This window comes from Globicephala melas, chromosome 15, assembly GCF_963455315.2.
Source record: "Globicephala melas chromosome 15, mGloMel1.2, whole genome shotgun sequence".
Taxonomy (NCBI): domain Eukaryota; kingdom Metazoa; phylum Chordata; class Mammalia; order Artiodactyla; family Delphinidae; genus Globicephala; species Globicephala melas.
Genome location: NC_083328.1, coordinates 56518424 through 56541493, shown reverse-complemented (window position 1 = coordinate 56541493; position 23070 = coordinate 56518424). Strand labels below are relative to the sequence as shown.

Here is a 23070-nt window from a genome sequence, read left to right as displayed (position 1 = left end):
ACCCCACAGGTTAAGGGCTCAGTCCAACAAGACTGCTCCTACTTCAGACGTCAACCACAAATGGGTCCCAAGGCTACCCATACTTCTGCCTGGCCAAATACAAGTTTGGGTTGTTCCTGTGACCCCTCTCAGATTCAACAGTTTGCTGTTGCCTCACAGAACTCAGGAAAACACCATACTTAAAATTGCAGGTTTATTATAAAGAATACAACTCAGGAGCAACCCAGTGGTTGTTCAACAACCCAGAGTTGCATTGGGCAAGGTATGAAGGCAAGAGGGAGAGCACAGAGCTTCTATGCTCTTTCTGGGCATGACACACTCCCAGCACATCGATGTGTTCACCAACCCTGAAAGCCCCCCAAACCTCATCATTCCACATTTTATCAAGGTTTCATTGAGTAGGCATGATTGGTGAAATCACTGGTCATTGGTGATTGAACTCAATCTCCAGTCCCTCTACCCTCCTGTGGAGGGGAGGTGTGCTGGGGGGCTGAATGGTCTAACCCTTTAATCACATAATTCGTTTTTCTGGTGGTCAGCCCCGTCCAGAAGCTATTTAGGTCCTTCCCTCCCATGAGGGGAGAAAAGACACTCCTGAATTACATCTCCATAAACGTGTTATAAAAAATAGTTAATTCAGGGCTTCCCTGGTGGCGCAGTGGTTGAGAGTCTGCCTGCCGATGCAGGGGACGTGGGTTCGTGCCCCGGTCCCGGGAAGATCCCACATGCCGTGGAGCGGCTGGGCCCGTGAGCCACGGCCGCTGAGCCTGCGCGTCCGGAGCCTGTGCTCCGCAACGGGAGAGGCCACAACAGTGAGAGGCCCGCGTACTGCAAAAAAAAAAAAACAAAAAAAAAAGTTAATTCAGACTCAAAGCCACTGTCGTTTTTTTATACCCTTCTGTATTATATAAATTACTTTGTGTAGAAAACTGGTAAAGATACATTTTAAAGATTTTTTAAATCAAAATTAAAAGATAGTTTCTTCCTTTTTAAGGCTGAGTAATATTCTCTGTAAAGATAAACCACAATTTATCTGCTCACCTCCTGATAGACATTTAGGTTATTTCCAGTTTTTGCCTGTTACAAATAAAGCCATTATGAACAGTTGTGTAAAAAAGAGGGGAGAGGATGCTCCTATCACATAGGAGATTTCAAGGGTTTTAGGAGCCCTGTGCCAGGAACTTGGGACAAAGACCATATGTATATTTCTTACTATACCACACTCATCCTTCAAATTTCGGCACAGTGTCACTTCCTCCAAGATTCCATCAATGAACCCCCAAACTAAATTCTCGCCCTTTGTTCTACCCTCCCAGGGAACTGTATTATTTTTCATCACGGTACTTATCACAGTTCTGTACTTGCGTACTATGTGTCCACAGTGAGACTCTAAGCTTTGGGAGAGCAGGTACAGTGTCTCTTTTGTTCACCCCTGTATACACACACACTTTCAGCATCTAGCACAGAGTCATGCTCCAATATATGTGAAAAGTAAAGCAGACCTTCAGGAGAAGCGCAGAGCCATGAGGGACCATAGACACCAACCTCTCTGAGGGGAAAAAAGCTCGTGGTGCTGCTGATAGGAATGCGGAGGCCGTATGCTAACTCAGTAGCTCCGATTAGCAGGTGTGTTATGTTCTTGGACCATGTGTACAGACTGACGTGACTCAGCTGCCAAGTACCAACCCAGTGAGGATTAGTCACCTCAGCTGATTGGTGGAAGACTGAATGACACCATCAGAATCGATCAGGGACCACAGAATCTTGTGTAGAAAACAAGGACAGATGGTGTTCTCATCACTTCTCCCTTTTTTTGAATGTGGGAACCTTTGGAAAAGAATGCAGAACTTTGGTATCTAATGAGAACCTACTGTATAGCTCAGGGAACTCTACTCAGTGCTCTGTGGTGATCTAAATGGGAAGGAAATACAAAAAAGAGGGGATATATGTATACGCATAGCTGATTCACTTTGCTGTACAATAGAAACTAACACAACATTGTAAAGCAACTAAACTCCAATAAAAATTAATTTTAAAAAATTAAACTTAATTTAATTTCCACTAAGCTTCCATTGAATTCAAAGACAATAAAATAAAGGACTTTTGCTAAATATTAAAAAAAAAAAAAGACTGCAGAACTTTGGTTTTTCTGGATTTTGTTTGGGAAGTAGAAATGATGAGCTTTTAGCTGAGAATGGAGTCCTTTTCATGAGCATGAGGAAGAAAATATTTTCCCAGAGCAAGTTAACCAGGTCCAAAAGGATATACATGAAACATGAGAGAAGGAAGGGTATACAGATAATTCTAAGCACTCTGAAGAATAGCTCATAGAATACAGAAGAGAGAATTAGAGTTGGGGTGGGGGTAGAAGGGGATAGCTCAGTGATTCAAATCAGAAAATATCAGTGTGAGATAAGTTAGAAAAGGACTCCCAGACTTGGGCACAGTGAAGAGTAATCTCTAGATCCAGATAAATCCATTAAGCCCTCTTTGTGTCTTAATTGAGATGCTCTCCCAGACTCCAGTAGGAGCCTTGTGTGTATAAAGGGGGAAATAATAAGACCCATTTGCTTGCTTTCTCTGAAAATCAAATGAGGTGATGCGTGTGAAAGAGCTTTGTATCTGAAAGTGATGTGGTAGTGTGGTCAGGATAATGATTATTAGTAGAAGAGGGAGAGACAGACTAACACTCTGAACATCTGTGTCACTGGAGTTAGAGGTGCCTTAGAAGATAGCATTTGGGTGAGAATAAAAAGGAGAAGCAGGGGATGTCCAGTAGGAGGCACTGACCAATAGGAGGGACTGTAATGGGAATTCCTGATATTGGCAAGGTATGTTTTTGTAAAACTTTTAATTATCTGAACTTCTGCTTAGGTCCTTGCCAGATTGACAGCAGACATTTTGACACATCCATGTCTTGTTGATCATTTCATTTTCCAGAAGATGGAAGTGATATGGGGTACTACCACTCTGGATCTAATTCAAACCAGAATGGTGAAGTGCACATCACAGGAACTTGGGAAGAAGCAGCAGTGTCTCTGTTTTAGATTGGTTGGGAGGTCAAGGCCAGGCCAAGAAGTGAATATGTAGTTTTTTTGTTTTTATTTTATTTATTTTTATTTTTGGCTTAGTTGGGTCTTAGTTGCAGTATGCGAGCTCTCTAGTTGTGGCACGGGCTCAGTTGTTGCAGTGCGTGGGCTTAGTTGCCTCGCGACATGTGGGATCTTAGTTCCCCGACCAGGGATCGGACCCACGTCCCCCGCATTGGAAGGCAGATTCTTAACCACTGGGCCACCAGGGAAGTCCCGAATATGTAGTTTTAGAAAGGCTAGACTTGCAAGGACAGGAAAAGCAAAGTTCAGTACACTCTCAAAAGTATCATTCTACTTACACAATTACAGTTAAGCTGGTGAAAAACATCCCCAAACACAGAGCTCTCAGAAAATATTGTGAGTTTTCAAAGATATATATTGATACAAAAGATGGAAAGAAAGACCTAGAGTCAAGACATGGATTTCTGAGCATAGTCTCAGGAAAGTGTAAGCCTCTGATAAGCAGGGACAGGTTTAGGACAAAAAAGGACAAAGGATTCTTGTTTTTTCCTGGGTACAGAGCTGAAAAGAAGTGAAAGACCCTTAGCCTGGGGCCAGTGTCCCTGTGTTGAAAGAGAGAAATACACTTCTTTAAGAATGATCTTTGAATGCCATAGGAAAATGTTAATAATTGCAAGGCTGAGTAATGAACACATAGAGATTCACTGGATCAGTCTCTCTCTTCTTTTGTGTATGTTTGAAAATTTCCATGATTTTTTAAAAAATTACATCTGTATTAAAAACTATAGAAAACAATTGATAAGAGGAACTGCAGTAAGATGAACAGAGTCACAGCCCCACCTGTCCCCAGATTAGTGGTAGGAAAAAAAAGAAGGGAGGGGTATCAGCAAGTGCCACCTTTTTTGAAATAACTAGTAAATTCTTCATTGTTGTGTTACCCTTGGAGAAATCATGCACATGTCAGCTTTGAGGAACAATCATTGTGTGTCGGTATGCTGTTTATGTCTCTCAGAAAAACTGGAACAGGCGGAAGAAACTGGGTTGTTGGTGTTTCTAACAGGTCTGCGTTGAAGACAGAAGCCCCTCAAGGATAAGGGGCACAGACCTTCTGAGCTGCACTGTTTCACAGTTCTGTGTTGAGGGTAGTCCAAGAGAGGCCCCTGAGTGACACCAGACTCCTTGCCTCTGAGGCCAGCCCTGTATTCAGCTGCATCAGCAGCATCCTGACCAACTCATGTGTTTCATGTTCTTCCATGTGGATTTGCTGCCACCATGTGTTTATCTATCTATTAGAATAAAAGTACCAGAAAGCAAGCTGATGGGGGGGAAAAAGCAGGATTATGCATGGAAACCATGAAAGACTAAAGAAGGTTACTCTTCTCAGACTCCCTTACTGCTTCTTCCTATTCTCCCCAACTTCTCAGTGTTGGGGTGCCCCTAAGACACTCTTCTCTATTTGTATTCATCCCCTTGATGACCTCATCCAGATTCATTACTTCAAATACCATGTATATGCTGATGACTCTCAAATGCTGTCTCCAGCCCAGACCTGGTAACCAGCCCCCAGTAGCTTTCAGGTAGATGTCTCAGAACTCAACATGTCTAAAACTAAACTCTCTGCTGTCTCGCACCTGCTCCCCTCAGAGTCTTCCCTGTCCAGGTTTGATGGCAAGTTCCTCAGACCCTGACTTCTCTCTTTTATACCCTACATCCAGCCCATCAGGAAATCCTATTTATTGCCTTGACCTTCAAGTCATGTCCAGATTCCAAAGTGCTTTTCACACCCCTGCTACCACCATCCTGGTTTGGGCCACCCTCATTTCTCACCTAGACTCCTGTTCTTTCTATTTCTGCGTTGCTACCTTAATGGTCTCCTTAGCATAAATTAAATCATGACACTTCTCTGCTCAAAAACCTGCACTGGCTCATCTCACTCAGTAAAATCCAACACCATTATAATGCCTTTCGGGCCCTCGTGATCTGCCCTCTTCTTACCTCTGTGTCTTTATCCCTGGCCTAACTTCCCTCCCCCACTCCAGTAACACTGGCCTCCTGAGGTGCCTCAAGAAATCCCAGGCACATCCTTGCCTCAGGCTTTGCACTGGCTGACCCTGGTTGCCCAGGTGCATTTCTGCAGACCTTCACAAGCCACCTCCCACACATCCTCTATGTCTTAGCTCAGATGTCACCTTCTCAAGAATTAAGGCCCACCCACTCTGACCATTCTGCTTTAGAGTGCCACTGTCACTCCTGAACCTCTTTACCCTTAACATCTTTTTATCTGTGTAGTATTTACTCCCTTCTGACATGCTCTATAATTTACTAACTTATTTTGTTTACTGTTTACCTCCATCTGCTGAAATGTAAACTCCATGGGAAAAGTGGTCTTTTGTTCTGTTCACTGGTGTATTCCATGAGCCTAGAACAGGACCTGCCTCAATAAAGTACTGATAAAAAGAAAAATAGAAACTGTCAGAAAGGAGGAAGGATCATCAGTGTCAGGACAGCCGGGAGGACCAGCAAGATAGGAACTGAAGACTCTCCACTGAGTGATAACCTGGGGAGCTTCTCTTTTGTCAGGGGACCCAGTGGAGGGGTCTGCACTCTGTGCCTCTTAGGGAAGTGGTGGGCTGAGGGAGGCTTAATTTCTGTTTCTGAAAGGGCAGAAGCTCAGTCCTCCTAGCACCTTAGAGGACCTGTCACCAGCCAGCTGTGGAGGCCTGTCTTCAGCGATCTGTGCATTGAAGCTGCCTCTCGTGAAGCCAACCCCATCCTGCAAACACAGAGCTCAGCAAGAGAGTACCCAACTACAGGGGCGGAAAGCCTTGTGTCTGCTTGTAACACCCTGGAACAGTACTCTGTAACAAGCCCCTTTTACAAGTTAATGAGTGAAAATGCCAATTTTAAAATTATTTAGCGGTTACTAAGAGGTTTATTTGTTAGGCTCATTAGTCCTTTTAATCAGAAGTCAGTCATTCTCTTTGCTGTCACAGTAGCTTTTCAAACCATTCGGTGCCTGGTTTAAGAGGCATTGAATCTTGAGAGAACATTGAAATCATTTGCAGTTATAAGACCACTGGGACTTCGTCTTCTCCTAATACTTTTAAGAAAGTTGTTGGCTTGAATTTAGTTGTTTTATTTTATTTAAAAAATAGGTATTTACTTTGAATATATATTACTACATATAAATTTATTGTTCCTTATGAAAAGCTGGTTGTTACTTTGATAGTTAACTTTTCTCACTTTTTTAGACTTTATCAGTAGATTTTTGCTAATTTGATTAAGTAGCATGCTTGTTACTTGTCATAATTATCATAGAATTGTTTTTATTATTTGGGATAAGCCATGATGGACCATTCTGATAAAGGCCGGCAGGAAATCAAGGCTCTCCTCTCAGAGTACCTTGTGGAGACAGTATTGTCTAGTTGGGTCGGGAAGCCCAGCTTATCAAAGTCTTCTCACACTTTGTTTCCTGTGAACCAGGACATGGTTGTGATGACTCATCAGAAAGGAGCTTGGAGTTGGTATTTGGGGGATTGTTTCCCTGCCTGACATGGGGTGTAGATGACAGTGTGCTGATTCTGGGGGTTGGGATAATAACTCAGTACTTTCCTTTCCTTTCTCACAGTTGTTTCCTCTCTTTGCTCCTGGTGGCTGCTGTGGTTTGGAAGATCAAACAAAGTTGTTGGGCTTCCAGACGTAGAGAGGTAAGCTTCAGTGGTTAAAGATTAATGAATCCCTGTAAGAACTTTTTCCTTCGTATTTCCCTTAAGCAAGTCAGTTTTGCTATTTAGTGATAATTGATGGATATATCTATAGAGAGAGTAATGTATGGTCAGTAGACTTCAGTCAGTGCTATGTAAGCTATAGTTCATTCTGCACCACATGGTTTTAACTTTCTAAAAGGAAACTAAGAATCATATTGACTTACAGGTGAAGTCAGTTTTTTTATCCTTCCTACCAGAAGCTGGTTCCTTAGCTCAGGCTGGAGATCTGAAGGCTTAGTAGCACAGCCTTTACAGGAGCCTTTCATGAGGATGAGAGTAAAATATCAAAAGTTTCTCATTATTCAAGGAAAGATAAATGTGTGTCTAATTAAGTATTTGCTTGAGTTCTATTTATTAATGAGTGTTGATTTATTTCCAGAGCTCCATTCCGAAAGTAATATTAATAAGTCCAGAAAATATTTATAATTGGCAAATCAAATAAACTTGATGAAAAATTACAACACAAAAACTGCTTATTGCAACTTTCACTTGTGTATTTACTCTGCCTTTTAGTCATCATGTCTATTGCATTGTTGCTAAATAGAAGTGCACTAAGATCTAGACTTTGTGCTCTTTGGTTTTCTATATAAAACTTGATCTATAGACAAGATTTAGAGGAGAACAGAAATATCTAAAATCAAAATTCACAAGCATGCAGCACTGTTCATAGAACATTAGTGTCTGTAATGGGGTTAAGATAGGCTTCAGGATATGAGCCTCTTCCTGGGGGCCGTGACACCTTTTCTGACCCATGTAAAGGTGATGTTATCATAGAGGTAGCGTTACACCCTCTTTATTATGATTTTAAAAATTCAGTGGATAACTTATTCAGAGGTTTTTTTCTTTTTAATAGCTCTATTACTAAGATATTTTAAAATCTCAACAAATAGCACAGTATTCTGAAAAAATATGTTATCCAAATGTGTAATAAAAAAGTGAGAAGCCATATAAACTAGTACCAAGGAAGGAATCAAAAACTTGTCAAGATATTACTCTCTCCACAAAGGGTATTAGACCCAAGGAGTTTCAATTTGAGATGAGTTTATGGAGATAATAATAGTCTATTTCTTCTTGGGTGCTTATGAGAATTAATTATTTCCAAAATATATAAACGGTTCCAGGGTAAAGGAAAAGATGGGAAGTGTAAAAGAATCCTGATACATTTTATGCTTCGAAACCTTGAAACCAAAACCTGAGAAATGTAACACCAAAAAGTAAAGACCAGTTGTATAATGACTGTACGTGCAGCAGTCTAGTTTACCAGTGTAGAAAAGGGATCATTTCACACCAGAAAACCTACTAGGATATGTTATATCAGTAGGTAAAAAAATAAAACCTAAATTTTCGGTAGTGGCCAAGTAATCATTTAGTCATTTATTGATATTAACACTCATTCCTAGTTTAAAAACAAAGCTCTTAGTAAACTCAAAAATAATACCTCCTCAACACTCTGAAGAATAACCAGATAACCAACATCACCCATGATAAAAAAATACTAGAGTTTGTATCCAATAAAATCCAGACAAGTTAGTCATATTAAGAACTGACATTTGAGCATTTCTAAATTGCAGGCACTGTTGTAAGAGGTTTTATATAGATTAACTAATTTAATCCTCACAACAACCCTATAAAATAGTGACACTAGTCCTTTTTCACAGATAGAGGAACTGAGGCTCAGAGAGGCAAAGTAACTTACCCATCACCACACAGTTACAATAAAGACACCAAACTGGGCTTTAAACTTAGGACTTCTATCTTCACAGACCATGTTTCTAATCACAAAGTAGTCCCCATAGTCACTTACTTTTGTTCTGGGTATTCTAGACTCTGCACTAAGAGAAATAGAAATAAGAAGTTTTGTCACTTTCGGAAAGGGAATAAAATTATTATTTTCATATAAGATGATTAAAACATCATATAGATTTACCTGCATAAAATTACTAAAGTATATAAAAAATAAACAAATGAATAACATAGAAGACAAACAACCAACTGGAAAATATTTGCAGTGTACATGAAAGAAAATAAGATGAACATCTTGCAGAGAAGAGGTTTTCCCCAAAAAAAGTATGCTTATTACACAGTTGATCAACCAATAAACTAAGCTTTTACCTTTGTGACTTAAAATTTCTCTGTTACTGTGAACCTGACCATTCAAAATATATTTTATCTTTTCTAAAATATCATTCATGATTTATCCCTCTCAGAACTGTAGAAAAGTGATGTGATATTTTTTATAACAAAAATAATAGCAGCTAATACTGCTTAAGTCATTGCTACATACCAGGCCCTATTTTAAGTGCCTTTACTCACATTATCTCCTTGTCATAAAGGAACTAGACTGGGAACTGTCTCACTGTGACTCCACACTTAGAATAGCAGAGAACCCAGAGGAGGGTTGTTGTTATATGTATTTGTTGAGTAAATGGACCAATAGCTTTGTGAGATGTAGGAATGTGATTATTGACATGTTAACACAATGTTTAATATAAAAATGCCCTTCTAAAACAGAGCCATGATCTATCCAGCCCAAGATTCTGTCTCCTACAATAGTTCCAAGGAAGTGGTCGAAGTAGGGCCTCATTGTCTTCCACAGCATGACCTCAGAGCTTCAGTGACATGCCCAGATTTCTGATATCCCTAATGATATATGATTGACAACACACCACGTACTAGGCACTGTGCTAGTTAAAGCATCTCATTTAATCCTACTGATACTTTTATGGGATTAAAAACCCATTTCAGAGAGGAGGGAACTGAAACCCAGAGACTTTAAACACCTTTTTAAAAGTCACACAGCTGGAGAGTGTTGAAGCAGATATTCATATCCAAGCCTCCCTAAATCCAGAGCCCCTAGTTGTCCCTCTGCTCTGCAAAACTTCATGGTTTTTTGTGTTTAGCTTATACCACCTCTCTGAATAAAGAGCTCTTTCAGTTCCTATCTACTGTATAACAAAGGATAGTTTTTGTTGCTGTGTAAATACTTGGTTCAAGTTTCAGCAGGAAAAAAGAAAGCCTGGCTTTAATCTAGTAATAAAAATGTAAGGAGATAGGATAATTTATTTTATGTGTTTAATAAGCAGGCATCATAGCATTATATCCATCAGTACATTAGTATGTATCTCTAACAGATAAGGACTTTTTCTTTAATATAACAATACTGTCATCACAGCCAACAAAATTAAAATGTTAATACCTGGTCCATGTCCAGTTTTCCCCAGCTGTCTCAAAAATATCGTTTTGGACTTGATTTGTTTGAATCAGGGAGGATGAGGTATTTTTAATATGTAGTATTCTCTAATAAAATCCCCTCAGTACTCTTTGCATTAATGATTGCTGTATTACTTATCAGCAACTTCTTCGAGAGATGCAGCAGATGGCCAGTCGTCCCTTTGCCTCTGTAAATGTTGCCTTGGAAACAGATGAAGAGCCTCCTGATCTTATTGGGGGAAGTATAAAGGTGAGATTGTATTTCAAAAGTCCCTGTGACTTAACTTATCAAAACTCATGCTTCTAAGTCTGGGGAACCAGAGAGAGCAAGAGCCTCATTCTGTTGCCTCTTATGTTATCCTCTCTCTTTCTTCTTAACAGTAAGTCCACACACTGAAAGTGTCAGGTATTCTTTTGCTTTCATTTTCTAATCTTTGATTCATGTTGTTAAGCAGTCTCATATTCAGGGAATTTTAAAATGTAAATAACTTGTCTGATATTCTTGTAAGTTTTCTGTGGCGTAATACTTGAAAACTTGAAAATAGCTAAATTGAACCATTGTTCCTTATAAGTATTTTGGGGGATTTTTTAAAAGGGGGAAAAATCATGATTGACTGTGAATTCTGTAGTCAGAATAAATAATTCTGATCCCCCCACCATGATGAAGAAAATGATAAGACTTTCTCTTTTAACAAAATGATGAAATATTTCAGATACTCTTGGGAAACAGCTATATGTTCGTGGAGATATGTATACACACACATATATACATATGTATATGTATGTGTATATATTTTTTATATATATATATATATATATATATATATATATATATATATATATATATATAAAACCTGTATGTCCTAACATACTTATTAAAGCATTACTGAGCTTACAGGAAGTATGTGAGATTTCCAGGGACCACTCTCCTTTCCCTCCTCCAAAAAAGAACAAACCATGAACCAAAACCAGAGCCATGCGTGGTCTAAAGTGGTTCTAGACTGGTAACACCCCACATCTCACAGCTGAAGTAGATGCAAATCCTGTCTGAGGGAAAACATACCCAATTCAGCCATGTAGGACTCCCATAGATCAAGACCAAGGAATCAGTGATCACCAAGGACAAAAGAGAAAAGCCATGAATAAGAGTCAGCAGAAGCAACAGAAGTGGCACCTAATGAATATAATATAGCTCTGTATGAAATGTTTAAAGAAACGAAAGATAGAATCATAAAGATAAGGAAGCCATGAGAGTCAAGAATGGCCAATCACACCTGAAAAAGAACCAAATGGAACTGTTAGAAATGGAAAATACAGTAGTTGAAATTTTTTAAATAATTCAGTTTACATGTTAAACAGCACATCAGACACAAGTAAGGAGAGAGCTTTTGAGCTGGAATATGACTCTGAAGAAACTACACAGGCTGCAGAACAGAGACAAGGAGATGGAAAATATGACATAATGAGAATATGGAGGATAGAATGAGAAAACTTAACATATATATTATCACAGTCCCAGAACGAATGGAGGAGAGGCAATATTCAAAGAGCTGAGAATTTTCCAGAACTGATGGAAGACATGATTATACAGATTCTAGCAAAACATATTGTAAGCAGGAGTAAGGAAAGAAAGCAGAGGGAAGGCAGGGGTGAAAGAAAACTACAGTTGGGTTTATCATAGTGAAACTGTAGAACTCCAAAGACAAAGAGAATGTCTTAAAATTAGCCAGAACAAAAAAAGATCACTACAACGTGGAGAAATTGGAACCCTTGTGTACTGTTAGTGGGAATGAAAATGATGCAGCTGCTGTGGAAAACAGTATTTCTCTTCCTCAAAAAAATAAAAATATGGCTTCCCTGGTGGCGCAGTGGTTGAGAGTCCGCCTGCAGATGCAGGGGACACAGGTTCGTGCCCCAGTCCAGGAGGATCCCACATGCCGCGGAGCGGCTGGGCCCGTGAGCCGTGGCCGCTCAGCCTGCACGTCCAGAGCCTGTGCTCTGCAATGGGAAAGTCCACAACAGTGAGAGGCCCGTGTACCAAATAAAATAAAAATAAAAATAGAATTATTTATTATATGATCTAGCAATTCTATTTCTGGGTATATATCCAAAAGAATTGAAAGCAGGGTCTTGAAGATATATTTGCACACCGTGTGCATAGCAGCTTTATTCACAGTAGCTAGAAGTTGGAACCAACCTATGTGTCCATTGAGGTATGAATGGATAAACAGAATGTGGTATATATATACAATGGAATATTACTCAGCCTTAAAAAGGAAAGAAAGTCTGACCAATGCTACATAGATGAACATAGGTGAACCTTGAAGACATTATGCTAAGTGAAAGCCAGTCACAAAAAGACAAACACTGTATGATTTCACTTATATAAGGTACCTTGAGTAGTCAACTTCATAGAGACAGAAAATAGAATGGTAGTTGCCAGGGTCTTGGGAGAGGAAGGAATGGGGAGTTGCCGTTTAATGGGTATAGAGTTTCAGTTTTCCAAGATGAAGGAATTTTGGAGATGGATGGTGGTGATGGTTGCACAACAATATAAATGTACTTAATACCACTGAACTATATACCTAAAAATGGTTAAGATAGTAAATTTTGTTATGTGCATTTTACCACATTAAAAAATAACTGGGGAAAAAAAGACAGATCACCTACAAAGGAATGACAGAGTGACAGCTGACTGACTTCTCAGGAGCTACAAGAGAGAAGAAGAATGTCTTCAAAGTATTGAAAGAGAAGAACTGCCAACCTAGGTTAGTGTACCCAGTAACTACCTTTCAAGAACAAGGATAAAATAAAGATATCCTCAGATTATGGGAAATACCGAGCACTTGCCACCAACAGGTGTGTATAAAAGAAATGTCTAAAGGATGTGCTAGAGAGGAGGGAAATTACCCCAGGAGGGTGGAATAAGAGGAAATAGTGAGTAAATCAGAATGGTAAACATGTGCCTAAATCTAAGCAAACGTTGTCCTGATAAAATAGTGATAATTTGTGGGATTGAGAAGAATAGACAAGCCTGAGTGACACCCCGTGTCACACATACGGCACAGCTGGCTGCTCTTTAAAATGCTGTCTTGACTTTCCTGTCAGGACACCACACACCTTCTGGCTGTTCTGTGCTCTGTATTCTTCGTTCAACCCTCTTCATCTCCCAACATCTTTTAACAGTCGTAGCCATCTCAGGCTCAGTCTTTGCGCCTCTTCTCACATCTTTTACACCTACACCATTGGTGATTGTCTTAGTCTGTTCAGGCTGCTATAAAAAGTATCAGAGACTGGATGGCTTATAAGTAATGGAAATTAATTTCTCACAGTTCTGGAGGCTGGGAAACCCAAGATCAAGGTGCTGGCAGATTAGGTGTCTGGGGAAGGCTTGCTTTCTGGTTCATAGATAGTGACTTCTAGCTGTAATCTTTTTTTTTTTTTTTTTGGCCACACCATGCAGCTTGCACCATGGGATCTTAGTTCCCCGATCAGGGATTGAATCTGGGCCCTTGACAGTGAAAGTGCAGAGTCCTAACCACTGGACCACCAGGGAATTCCCTCTAGCTGTAATTTTACGTTGTAGGAGGGGTGAGGGAGCTCTCAGGGTCTCTTTTCTAAGGGCACTAATGCCATTCATGAGGGCTGTGCCCTCATGACCTAATCATCTCCCAAAGGCCCTACTTCCAAATATTATCACATTGGGTATTATAATTTAACATATGGGACTTCCCTGGTGGCTCAGTGGTTAAGAATCCACCTGCCAGTACAGGGGACACAGGTTTGATCCCTGGCCTGGGAAGGTCCCACATACTGCGGAGCAGCTAAGCCCATGCACCACAACTGTGGAGCCCACGTACTGCAACTACTGAAACCCGCCTGCTTTCGGGCCTGCGTGCCGCAACTACTGAGCCCACATGCTGCAACTACTGAAGCCCCTGCGCCTAGAGCCCATTCTCCACAACAAGAGAAGCCACCATAATGAGAAGCCCACGCACCACAATGAAGAGTAGCCCCGGTTCGTCGCAACTAGAGAAAGCCCACGCACAGCAACGAAGACCCCGCGCAGCCCCCCAAAAAAATTTAGCATATGAATTTTGGGAGTACACAAATATTCAGACCATAGCAGTGATCTTATCCATCATGTATTTAAACACCATGATATTTAAACCTCTCCACTCAAACCTCTCCTGTGAGTATCCAACTCATATATCAAATTGCTTGCTCAGTGTTCCCACTTGGATGTCTTAATAAGCATCTTAACAAATTTAACATGTTCAAAACTGAGTTCTAAATACTGTTCCCCACACCTGCTCCTCTGGCATAACTTCCCCAACTCATCATCCTAGTTGCTCAGGCCAAAATTGTCTTTGACTCGTCCTTGCTCTCATCCTCATTGGATAGCCAGTCCATCAGCAAATCTTTTTGACTTTATCTTCAAAAATATTTCCTGACCGCTGTGCACCACCTCCACCACTGTTACCTATCACCTTGATCTAGGCCATTATCCTCTTCCACCTAGGTTTTTGCAGTTGCTTCATAACTGGTTTCCCCACTTCTGCCATTTCACTCATCTATTCATTTCCCTGTGCTGTAGTCACAGTGGTTCTGGAAATGATTTTCTTCAATTTGAAGAAATTGATGGCACAATTCTAAAGATGGCTCCCAAGATTCCTGTCTTATGGATATTCAATCAAACACTACTCCAGGTTCTGCTATGAAGAGATTTTGCAGAAGTAATTAAAGTCTGAGGGTAGTTGATATTAAGATATAAGGAGAGCTTTCTCTGGCTGGTGGCAGAAGAGGAAGCATGACAAGAACTTGAGCACCATTAGTGGTTTCAAGCTGGAGGGACCAGGTAGGGGGGAATGTGAGTGGCCTCCAAGAGAAGAGTGGCCCCTGGCTGATCGCTAGCAAGGAAATGGGGACCTTAGACCTAGAGATGGAAGGAACTGGATTCTGCCAACTTTAATGAGTTTTGAAGCAGGTTCTTCCCCAGTGCCTCCTGGTAAAAGTGGAATGCAGCTGATAACTTGACTTCCACCTTCTGAAGACAAGAGCTGAGACCCTTGAGACTTTTGTGAGATAGAGCTGAGAATTTTTCCAGAACTCATAGAAGACAAGAATAGGACCTATATCCCTAAGCAGAGAGCCCTACAGAGCTCTTGCCTGGACTTCTGACCTACAAAATTGAGATAATAAATAGGTGCTGCTTTAAGCACCGAAGTTTGTGATTTGTTTCATAGCAATAGAAACTAATATAGGGGCATCTTTAAAAATCACATCTAGGGCTTCCCTGGTGGCGCAGTGCTTGAGAGTCCGCCTGCTGATGCAGGGGACACGGGTTCGTGCCCCGGTCCGGGAGGATCCCACATGCCGCGGAGCGGCTGGGCCTGTGAGCCACGGCTGCTGAGCCTGCGCGTCCGGAGCCTGTGCTCCGCAACAGGAGAGGCCACAGCAGTGAGAGGCCCGCATACCGCAAAGAAAAAAAAAATCACATCTAAAGGCTGGTGAAGGTGTTTCTTCAGAAACACTGCTTTAGGTAATTCTTTGTTTTTTTCCACCAGACTGTTCCCAAGCCCATTGCCCTGGAGCCATGTTTTGGCAACAAAGCTGCTGTCCTCTCTGTGTTTGTGAGGCTCCCTCGAGGCCTCGGTGGAATCCCTCCTCCTGGGCAGTCGGGTGAGTAGATGAGGGTCATTGACAAATGAGGTTTATGTTTTAGATGTGTGAAGGCTCCTTCCCTTTTGTAGAGAACTTGGTTATAAAAGCGATATTGCATTCAGGCAGACCTCGGAGATATTGCAGGTTTGGTTCCAGAAAACGTCAATAAAGCAAATATCACAATAAAGCGAGTCACATGAATTTTTTGGTTTCCCAGTGCATATAAGTTATGTCTACATTATACTGTAGCCTGTTATGGTGCAATAGCATTATGTCTAAAAAGACAAGGTACATCCTTAATTTAAAAATGCTTTATTGCTAAAAAATGCTAACTATTATCTGACAATGCAGGGTTGCCATAAACCTTCAATTTGTTAAACAACAATGACAACACAGTATCTGTGAGGCACAGTAAAGTGGGGTATACCTGTAGGCCCTGCCTCCTGTCGTTGTGAGGATTTGGAGAGATGATCCCATTGCCACTGTATTCCTAACCTATCTTTCCTGAGGTCACCATTCCTTCCTGGGAAAAATCTGGATCTCCTCACTGCCCCAGCCTTCTCAGCCTGCCAGTGGTATTGATGCTTCTGGCCAAACCTTCTTTGCCGCCAGTGTTTCCAGTCCCCCGCGTCTGTGTTGCTCCTTTACTATCTTTTTCCTTGCTCTGCCTCTAAATGTAGGCTTTCTCCCTCCTCACTCCATATACTCTTCCTCAATCATCTTACTTACTCTCATGGCTTCCAGCTAGCTCCCTCAAGCTAGTGGCTCTCAAATTGGTATTTCTAACACTATTTCTTTTTCTGTATTTATGTATTTCTTTTTCTTTTTCACTCTAAGTATAAGGCACAAACAACAATTATAACATCCTAAAGGAAGTTTTTGAAAATTTATTCACAATTCTACCATCCAACACCCACCAATTTTCACCGTTCTGTTTCCTTTCCAGCCCTTATCAGCAATTTAGTTGCAATGATTGTATAACTAATTTTTATTCTTCTTTTTTCATGTAACTATCATAAACATTTTTACAACTTACTATATAGTGTTTTATCCATCTTTTACACTACTCCATGAAATACTTGAATCATAATTTAGATAAACATTCTTTTACTGTTGAACATGAAGGAAATATGGAATATAGTTTTGGAAGTATTTTGATTAATCATGGAGTACTTTGGAGGGATGCCTCAGACATGTTTTAGACAACTTTCAGTTGAGATGATTCTGCAGGCCTCCACTCGACTCAGCTTTCAGAAGGTCTGGGTCCGTGGTGTTCTTATGAGGGAGGACATTAGGCATGGCCAGGTCAGGATTTATTGTCTTCATTTCATAAGCGAATGGCTTGATTTGCCCTCATCTAGGGATTCCTGTGAGTTCAGCCCCTAACTTGGCCTTGTCCATGTTGAGGGCAGAATGACCCATTAACCTGACACTCTGGAGCAGTATCTCCTGCCCAGCTCAGCAGACATTGACTGGTGCTCCCTGAGGGCAAGGTACTGGCTGGGGCTGGGAGGGGAGCGGTGACAGGCTTGCAACACTGTGGCCTTTCCTGCGCCAGACTTTGCCTGATGTGCCCCAACCCCCTGGACTCCTGACGAAGACCTGCTCACTACTTGAGAGCTACCCCAAGGGTGGGGCCATCCCTGCCACCCCTTCTGTATCCCCCATTTCATTCATTCATTCATTCATTTTTATTGAAGTATAGTTGATTTACAGTACTATATTAGGTTCAGGTGCACAACATAGTGATTCAATATTTTTAATAGATGGTACTGCCTTTAAAGTTATTACAAAATAATGGCTAATCTCCTTTCCAGTCTCTACACCTTAAGGTTTCTCCTGCTAAACGCTGGGCTTTTTTCTTTTTCATTGTGAGCTTATTATTCCCAAAAATAAAGTAATCACTGTCTTTCCCAGGTTAATATCTCTAATTCTTGTCCTCTTTGCCAAGCTTCACACCCAATTATTCGATTGCCTACTTGAAATGTCCACTTGGATACCTCAAGGTCTTATCAAGCCTAAAATGTCCAAAATGGAGCTTGCCCTCCTTCTAACCAGTTGGTCCTTTGATCTCCATCTCAGTAAAGGAATTCATTATTCAGCCAGTTGCTCAAGCCAGAAACTCAAGAGTCATCCTAGGCAGTCCTCACCTCTCTATGTATAATTCACGGGCGAGTTCTGCTGGTCCTACATCTGGAGTCTCATTCTTCCACGTTGTTTCATTTACTCTACCACGTCTCTCATCTAACCTCAGCTGCCATCTCTCCCCTGTAGTCTGCTTCTTCTACCCTTGACCTCTAAAATCACAGCCCCAACCCCCTCCCACACCTCCATCCAGCCATTCGCCTGCAGTTAAAATCATTCTTTAAATAAATAAATAAATGATGGTTATATTTCCCTGTGCTATACAATATATCCTTGTTGCTTATTTATTTTATACATAGTAATTTGTATCTCTTAATCCCATACCCCTGTCTTGCCCCTCCTGCCTTCCCTTTCACCACTGGTAACCAACACTTTGTTCTCTATATCTGTGAGTCTGTTTCATTATATACATTCGTTTGTTCTCTTTTTTCAGATTCCACGTATAAGTGATAACATGGAGTATTTATCTTTCTCTGTCTGACTTATTCACTAAGCGTAATAATCTCTAGGTTCATTCATATTGTTGCAAATGGCAGAATGTCATTATTTTTTATGATTGAGTAGTATTCCAGTGTGTGTGTGTGTGTGTGTGTGTGTGTGTGTGTGTGTGTGTGTGTAAAAAAATCTTCATTATCCATTCATCTGTTAATGGACACTTAGGTTGCTTCTATATCTTGGCTATTATAAATGATGCTGTGAATGTTGCTATGAACATTGTGGGTGCATGTATCTTTTTAAATCAGTATTTTTGTTTTCTTTGGAAGTATACTCAGGAGTGGAATATGGTAGTTCTACTTTTTTTGAGGAACCTTCATACTGTTTTCCACAGTGGCTTCACCAATTTACATTCCCACCAACAGTATACAAGGGTTCCCCTTTCTCCACATCCTCACTGACATTTGTTATTTGTGGTCTTTTTGATGATAGCCATTCTGACAGGTGTGAGATGATACCTCCTTGTAGTTTTGATTTGCATTTTCCTTATGATTAGTGATGTTCAGCAACTTTTCATGTGCCTGTTGGCCATCTGTATGGTGCCTGTATGTCTTCTTTGGGAAAATGTCTATTCAGGTCTTCTATTTTTTAATAGGGTTGTTTGGTTTTTTGATATTCAATTTATGAGCTATTTATATATTATATATTAACCCCTTATTGGTCATATCATTTCCAAATATTTGGAAATGAATATTTTCTCCCATTCAGTAGGTTGTCTTTTCATTTTGTCAGGGTTTCCTTTGCTGTGCAAAAACTTTTAAGTTTGGTTAGGTCACATTTGTTTATTTTTGCTTTTATTTCTTTTGCCTTAAGAGACAGATCCAAAAGAATATTTGCTATGATTTATGTCAAAGAGTGTTCTGCCTATGTTCTCTTCTGGGATTTTTATGGTTTCAGGTCTTAGGTTTAGGTCTTTATGTATATGGTGTGAGGAAATGTTCTAATCTCATTCTTTTGCATGTAGCTGTCCAGTTTTCCCAGAACCACTTATTGAAGAGACTTTTCTCCATTGTATATTCTTGCCTCCTTTGTCATAGATTAATTGACCATAAGTGCATGAGTTTATTTCATGTCTCTCTATTCTGTTCCACTGATCTGTGTGTCTGTATTTGTGGGAAAACCATGACGTTTTGATTACTGTAGTAGCTTTTTAGTATAGTCTGAAGTCACGGAGCGTGATATCTCCAGCTTCATTCTTTTTTCTCGAGATTGCTTTGGCGATTCAGGGTCTTTTGTGGTTCCATATAAATTTTAGTATTATTTGTTCTAGTTCTGTGGGAAATGTCATGGTTATTTTGATAGGGATTGCCTTAACTCTGTAGAATGCTTTGGGTAGTATGGACATTTTAACAATGTTCTTCCAATTCAAGAACACAGGATATCTTTCCATTTCTTTGTATCATTTTCAAATTCCTTCATAAATGTTTTGTAGTTAATCAGATTATAAGTCTTTCACCTCTTTTTAAATTTTTTTTTAATTTTTATTTATTTTTGGCTGTATTGGGTCTTCGTTGCTGCGCGCAGGCTTTCTCTAGTTGCAGCGAGCGGGAGCTACTCTTCATTACAATGCGTGGGCTTCTCATTGCGGTGTCTTCTCTTGTTGCAGAGCATGGGCTCTAGGCACACAGGCTTCAGTAGTTGTGGCGTGTGAGCTCAGTAGTTGTGGCTCACGGGCTCTAGAGTACAGACTCAGTAGTTGTGGCGCATGGGCTTAGTTGCTCCACGGCATGTGGGATCTTCCCAGACCAGGGCTCGAATCTATGTCCCCTGCATTGGCAGGCAGATTCTTAACCACTGCACCACCAGGGAAGCCCCTTTTACCTCTTTGGTTAAGTTTATTCCTAGGTGTTTTATTCTTTTTTTTTTTTTTTTTTTGCGATACGCGGGCCTCTCACTGTTGTGGCCTCTCCCGTTGAGGAGCACAGGCTCCGGATGCGCAGGCTCAGCAGGCATGGCTCACGGGCACAGCCTCTCCACGGCATGTGGGATCTTCCCAGACCGGGGCACGAACCCGTGTCCCCTGCATCAGCAAGCGGACTCTCAACCACTGCGCCACCAGGGAAGCCCATCTTTTTGATGTGATTTTAAACGGAATTATTTTCTTGCTTTCTCTTTCTGACAGTTCATTATTAGTGTATAGAAAAGCAACAGATTTCTGTGTATTAATCTTGTCTCCTGCAACTTTACTGAATTCATTTATTAGTTCTAATAGTTTTTTGGTGGAGACTTTAGGGTTTTCTATATATAGTATCATGGCATGTGCAAATAGTAACAGTTTGACTTCTTCCCTTCCAATTTGGATGCCTTTTCTTTCCTTTTCTCATCTGATTGCTGTGACTAGGATCTACCCCCCGTTTTAAATGGTGCCCTTCTCTGGACTCCCGAAGCACCTGGCTCTGTCTTTGCTATTACAGTGGTCACTGGTGTGGATTCCCCACTCCATGCCAGGTACTAAACCTGGCACTTAAAAGCTACCCCCCTCCCCCATTTTATAGGCTCAGTGAGGTGGAGTAAGAAGCTCCTCTAACATGGCTCCTGGGGGCCTCAGCAGGGCTCTGAGCCTGTCCGGCCTTTTCCCATGCATAGGAATCCAGTTCCCCCAGGACTGTGCCTTCCCTAATGAACATCAAGTTAATCAATTACCAATACAAAAAGGAGAATGGACCCACCAGTCCCCAAAGCAAAGGTGGTAGCGGAGGTGGTGGGGTGATAAGCCCGGTACCATTCTAAGACTTTACATCAGTTCACTCATTGACTTCTCACACAAGCCCTGTGCTGTTCCCCATTTACAGAAGAGGAAACTGAGGCACAGGGAAGTTAAAGAACCTTGCTTATTCCAAAGTCTGGCCCCAGAGTCTATCCTAACCCTTATCATGGTGTAGATATCAAAATAACTAGTGCTATCTGGGCAGTGTGGAATGAATCTGAATTTCATCATAAAGAGTGAAGCTTTTTCTTGGAGAAAAAGACAGGAGAAACTTAGTGCTTAAAGCATGTCTGCAATCTTATTTAGATGCTCCCACCACGAGGCAGGGCACTTTGCTTGGTAGATCTGCTGAAAAGTAAGGTACTCCTTTTGTGTAAAAATGGGGGAGGAGGAGAATATGTATTTGTATTTATACAAATAAACCCTGAAAGAATATATACAAACTAAAGAAGTTACTCTGATGGAAGTGGGGAGTATGGAGGGAGACACAGGTTAGAGGTAAGATTTTCCCCATGTATGTACTTTATTTATTTATTGCACCATGTGAATGTAAGAAGAAATTTTTTAAATTATTTTTTAATAAAAGCAAGCTGCCCCTTAACATGTGTTCCCTCTGTGGGTTCTCCCAAGGTCTCGCAGTGGCCAGCGCCCTGGTGGACATTTCTCAGCAGATGCCAATAGTATACAAAGAGAAGTCAGGAGCAGTGAGAAACCGGAAACAGCAGCCCCCTGCACAGCCTGGGACCTGCATCTGATGCTGGGGCCAGGACTCCCTGTGAGCAAGGAGTGGCATGCCAGAGCCGTCTGCAAAGAGGGAGCAGGCAGGGAGACACTGTGCAGGGCAGAAGACTGGAAACTCTCGAAACATCCACCTCATCCGCATGTTCACAAGCTTTCTTTGACAGTTTCTCCCAACTGTGCTCCAGCATCTAACCTTTTACTTTCATATAGGAAATAATTGATTTAGTTACAGGTCCAGGGATGATCCAGTTGTTGACGGAGGAGGCCGGTGTAGAGCGAGTGAGAGAGCTAGGAATGACACTCAGGTTCACGTGTGGAAAACTGTTCTTGGGACTGTCTCAACAGTGCAAAAAACAAAGATGTAGTGTTTACAAGTAGACATTTGTCATCAGTCATTCTTGAACATGGTCTTTTAAAAACTAGTCAGATGAATTAACTTGTTTTCATCTGAAGCCTGCTATCTTTTTTAAAAGATGTGCTATTTATTCTTGCACAATTTAGGCAAATATCTCTCTTTCAGGGAGTAACTTTTTTTCTAGTTGAGAATTAATAATGGTCCATCTCTTTTGAATCATAAGATAGAAGAGGCTATTTTAAATGTCAAGGTCAGCAGTGTTACTTGGAATGCCAACTGATATAATGGGTAGTTTTCTGTAGCAACTTGATTAATTTAGTCTGAATCCATTTGAAGTTCTCTCTCTCTCTCCTCTTTCATTCCCTCCCTCTCTCTCCTTCACTTCCTCTTTATCTCTGTCTCTGTCTTTGTCTCTCTTTCTCACACTCATACACACACACACACACACACACACACACACACACACACACACACACACACACACACACACTAAGTGCCTAGACTTTAAATAGATCTAGCAATTGGAAAGTTAGTAAGCATAAGTTTTTACATAATTGCATTCCTACATTCTTATAAAACTTAAATAGCTATCATTGGCAATCTGCTCTTTTTCTAAAACCTAATTTGCCGCCAGAAAACAGTTTTCTCACCCCGAGAAACATTTAACGTAGCAGCAGGGATTGAGAGGAAAACAGAAATGACCTAACTGTCAAAGCTCCTGTTTTTGTTGTCAAAAAGGACACTAAATAAGGCATGTTCCCACATGCCTCCTTGCCCCAGGTCACTCTAGGCCTGATGTTTGCTTCAGCCCTTCTGGGTGCTCCTGCCAAGGCATCACAGAGGGAGGGGCTCACTCATGTTACATGTCTCCCTTGAGCCGAAAAGAGCATGACAGCACTTGGGACCCCTTAATCAAAGGGCAACTCTTTGTTC

At 41.0% G+C, this 23070-nt stretch overlaps 1 protein-coding gene across 2 annotated transcripts in view; it reads left to right on the top strand.

Moving 5' to 3' along the window:
- Positions 1-22600, top strand: part of ATRN (attractin) — a 172207-nt gene extending 149607 nt beyond the window's left edge. The window contains exons 26-29 of one of the 2 annotated variants that reach the window (XM_070043803.1): positions 6682-6760; positions 10173-10280; positions 15598-15716; positions 21672-22600. In XM_070043803.1, coding sequence (XP_069899904.1) covers positions 6682-6760; positions 10173-10280; positions 15598-15716; positions 21672-21999 — 634 coding nt within the window. In that variant the 3' untranslated portion in view covers positions 22000-22600. The remainder of the gene's footprint in view (positions 1-6681; positions 6761-10172; positions 10281-15597; positions 15717-21671) is intronic. The other variant, XM_030847508.3, reaches the window with a different exon arrangement.
- The last annotated feature ends 470 nt before the right edge of the window (positions 22601-23070 follow it).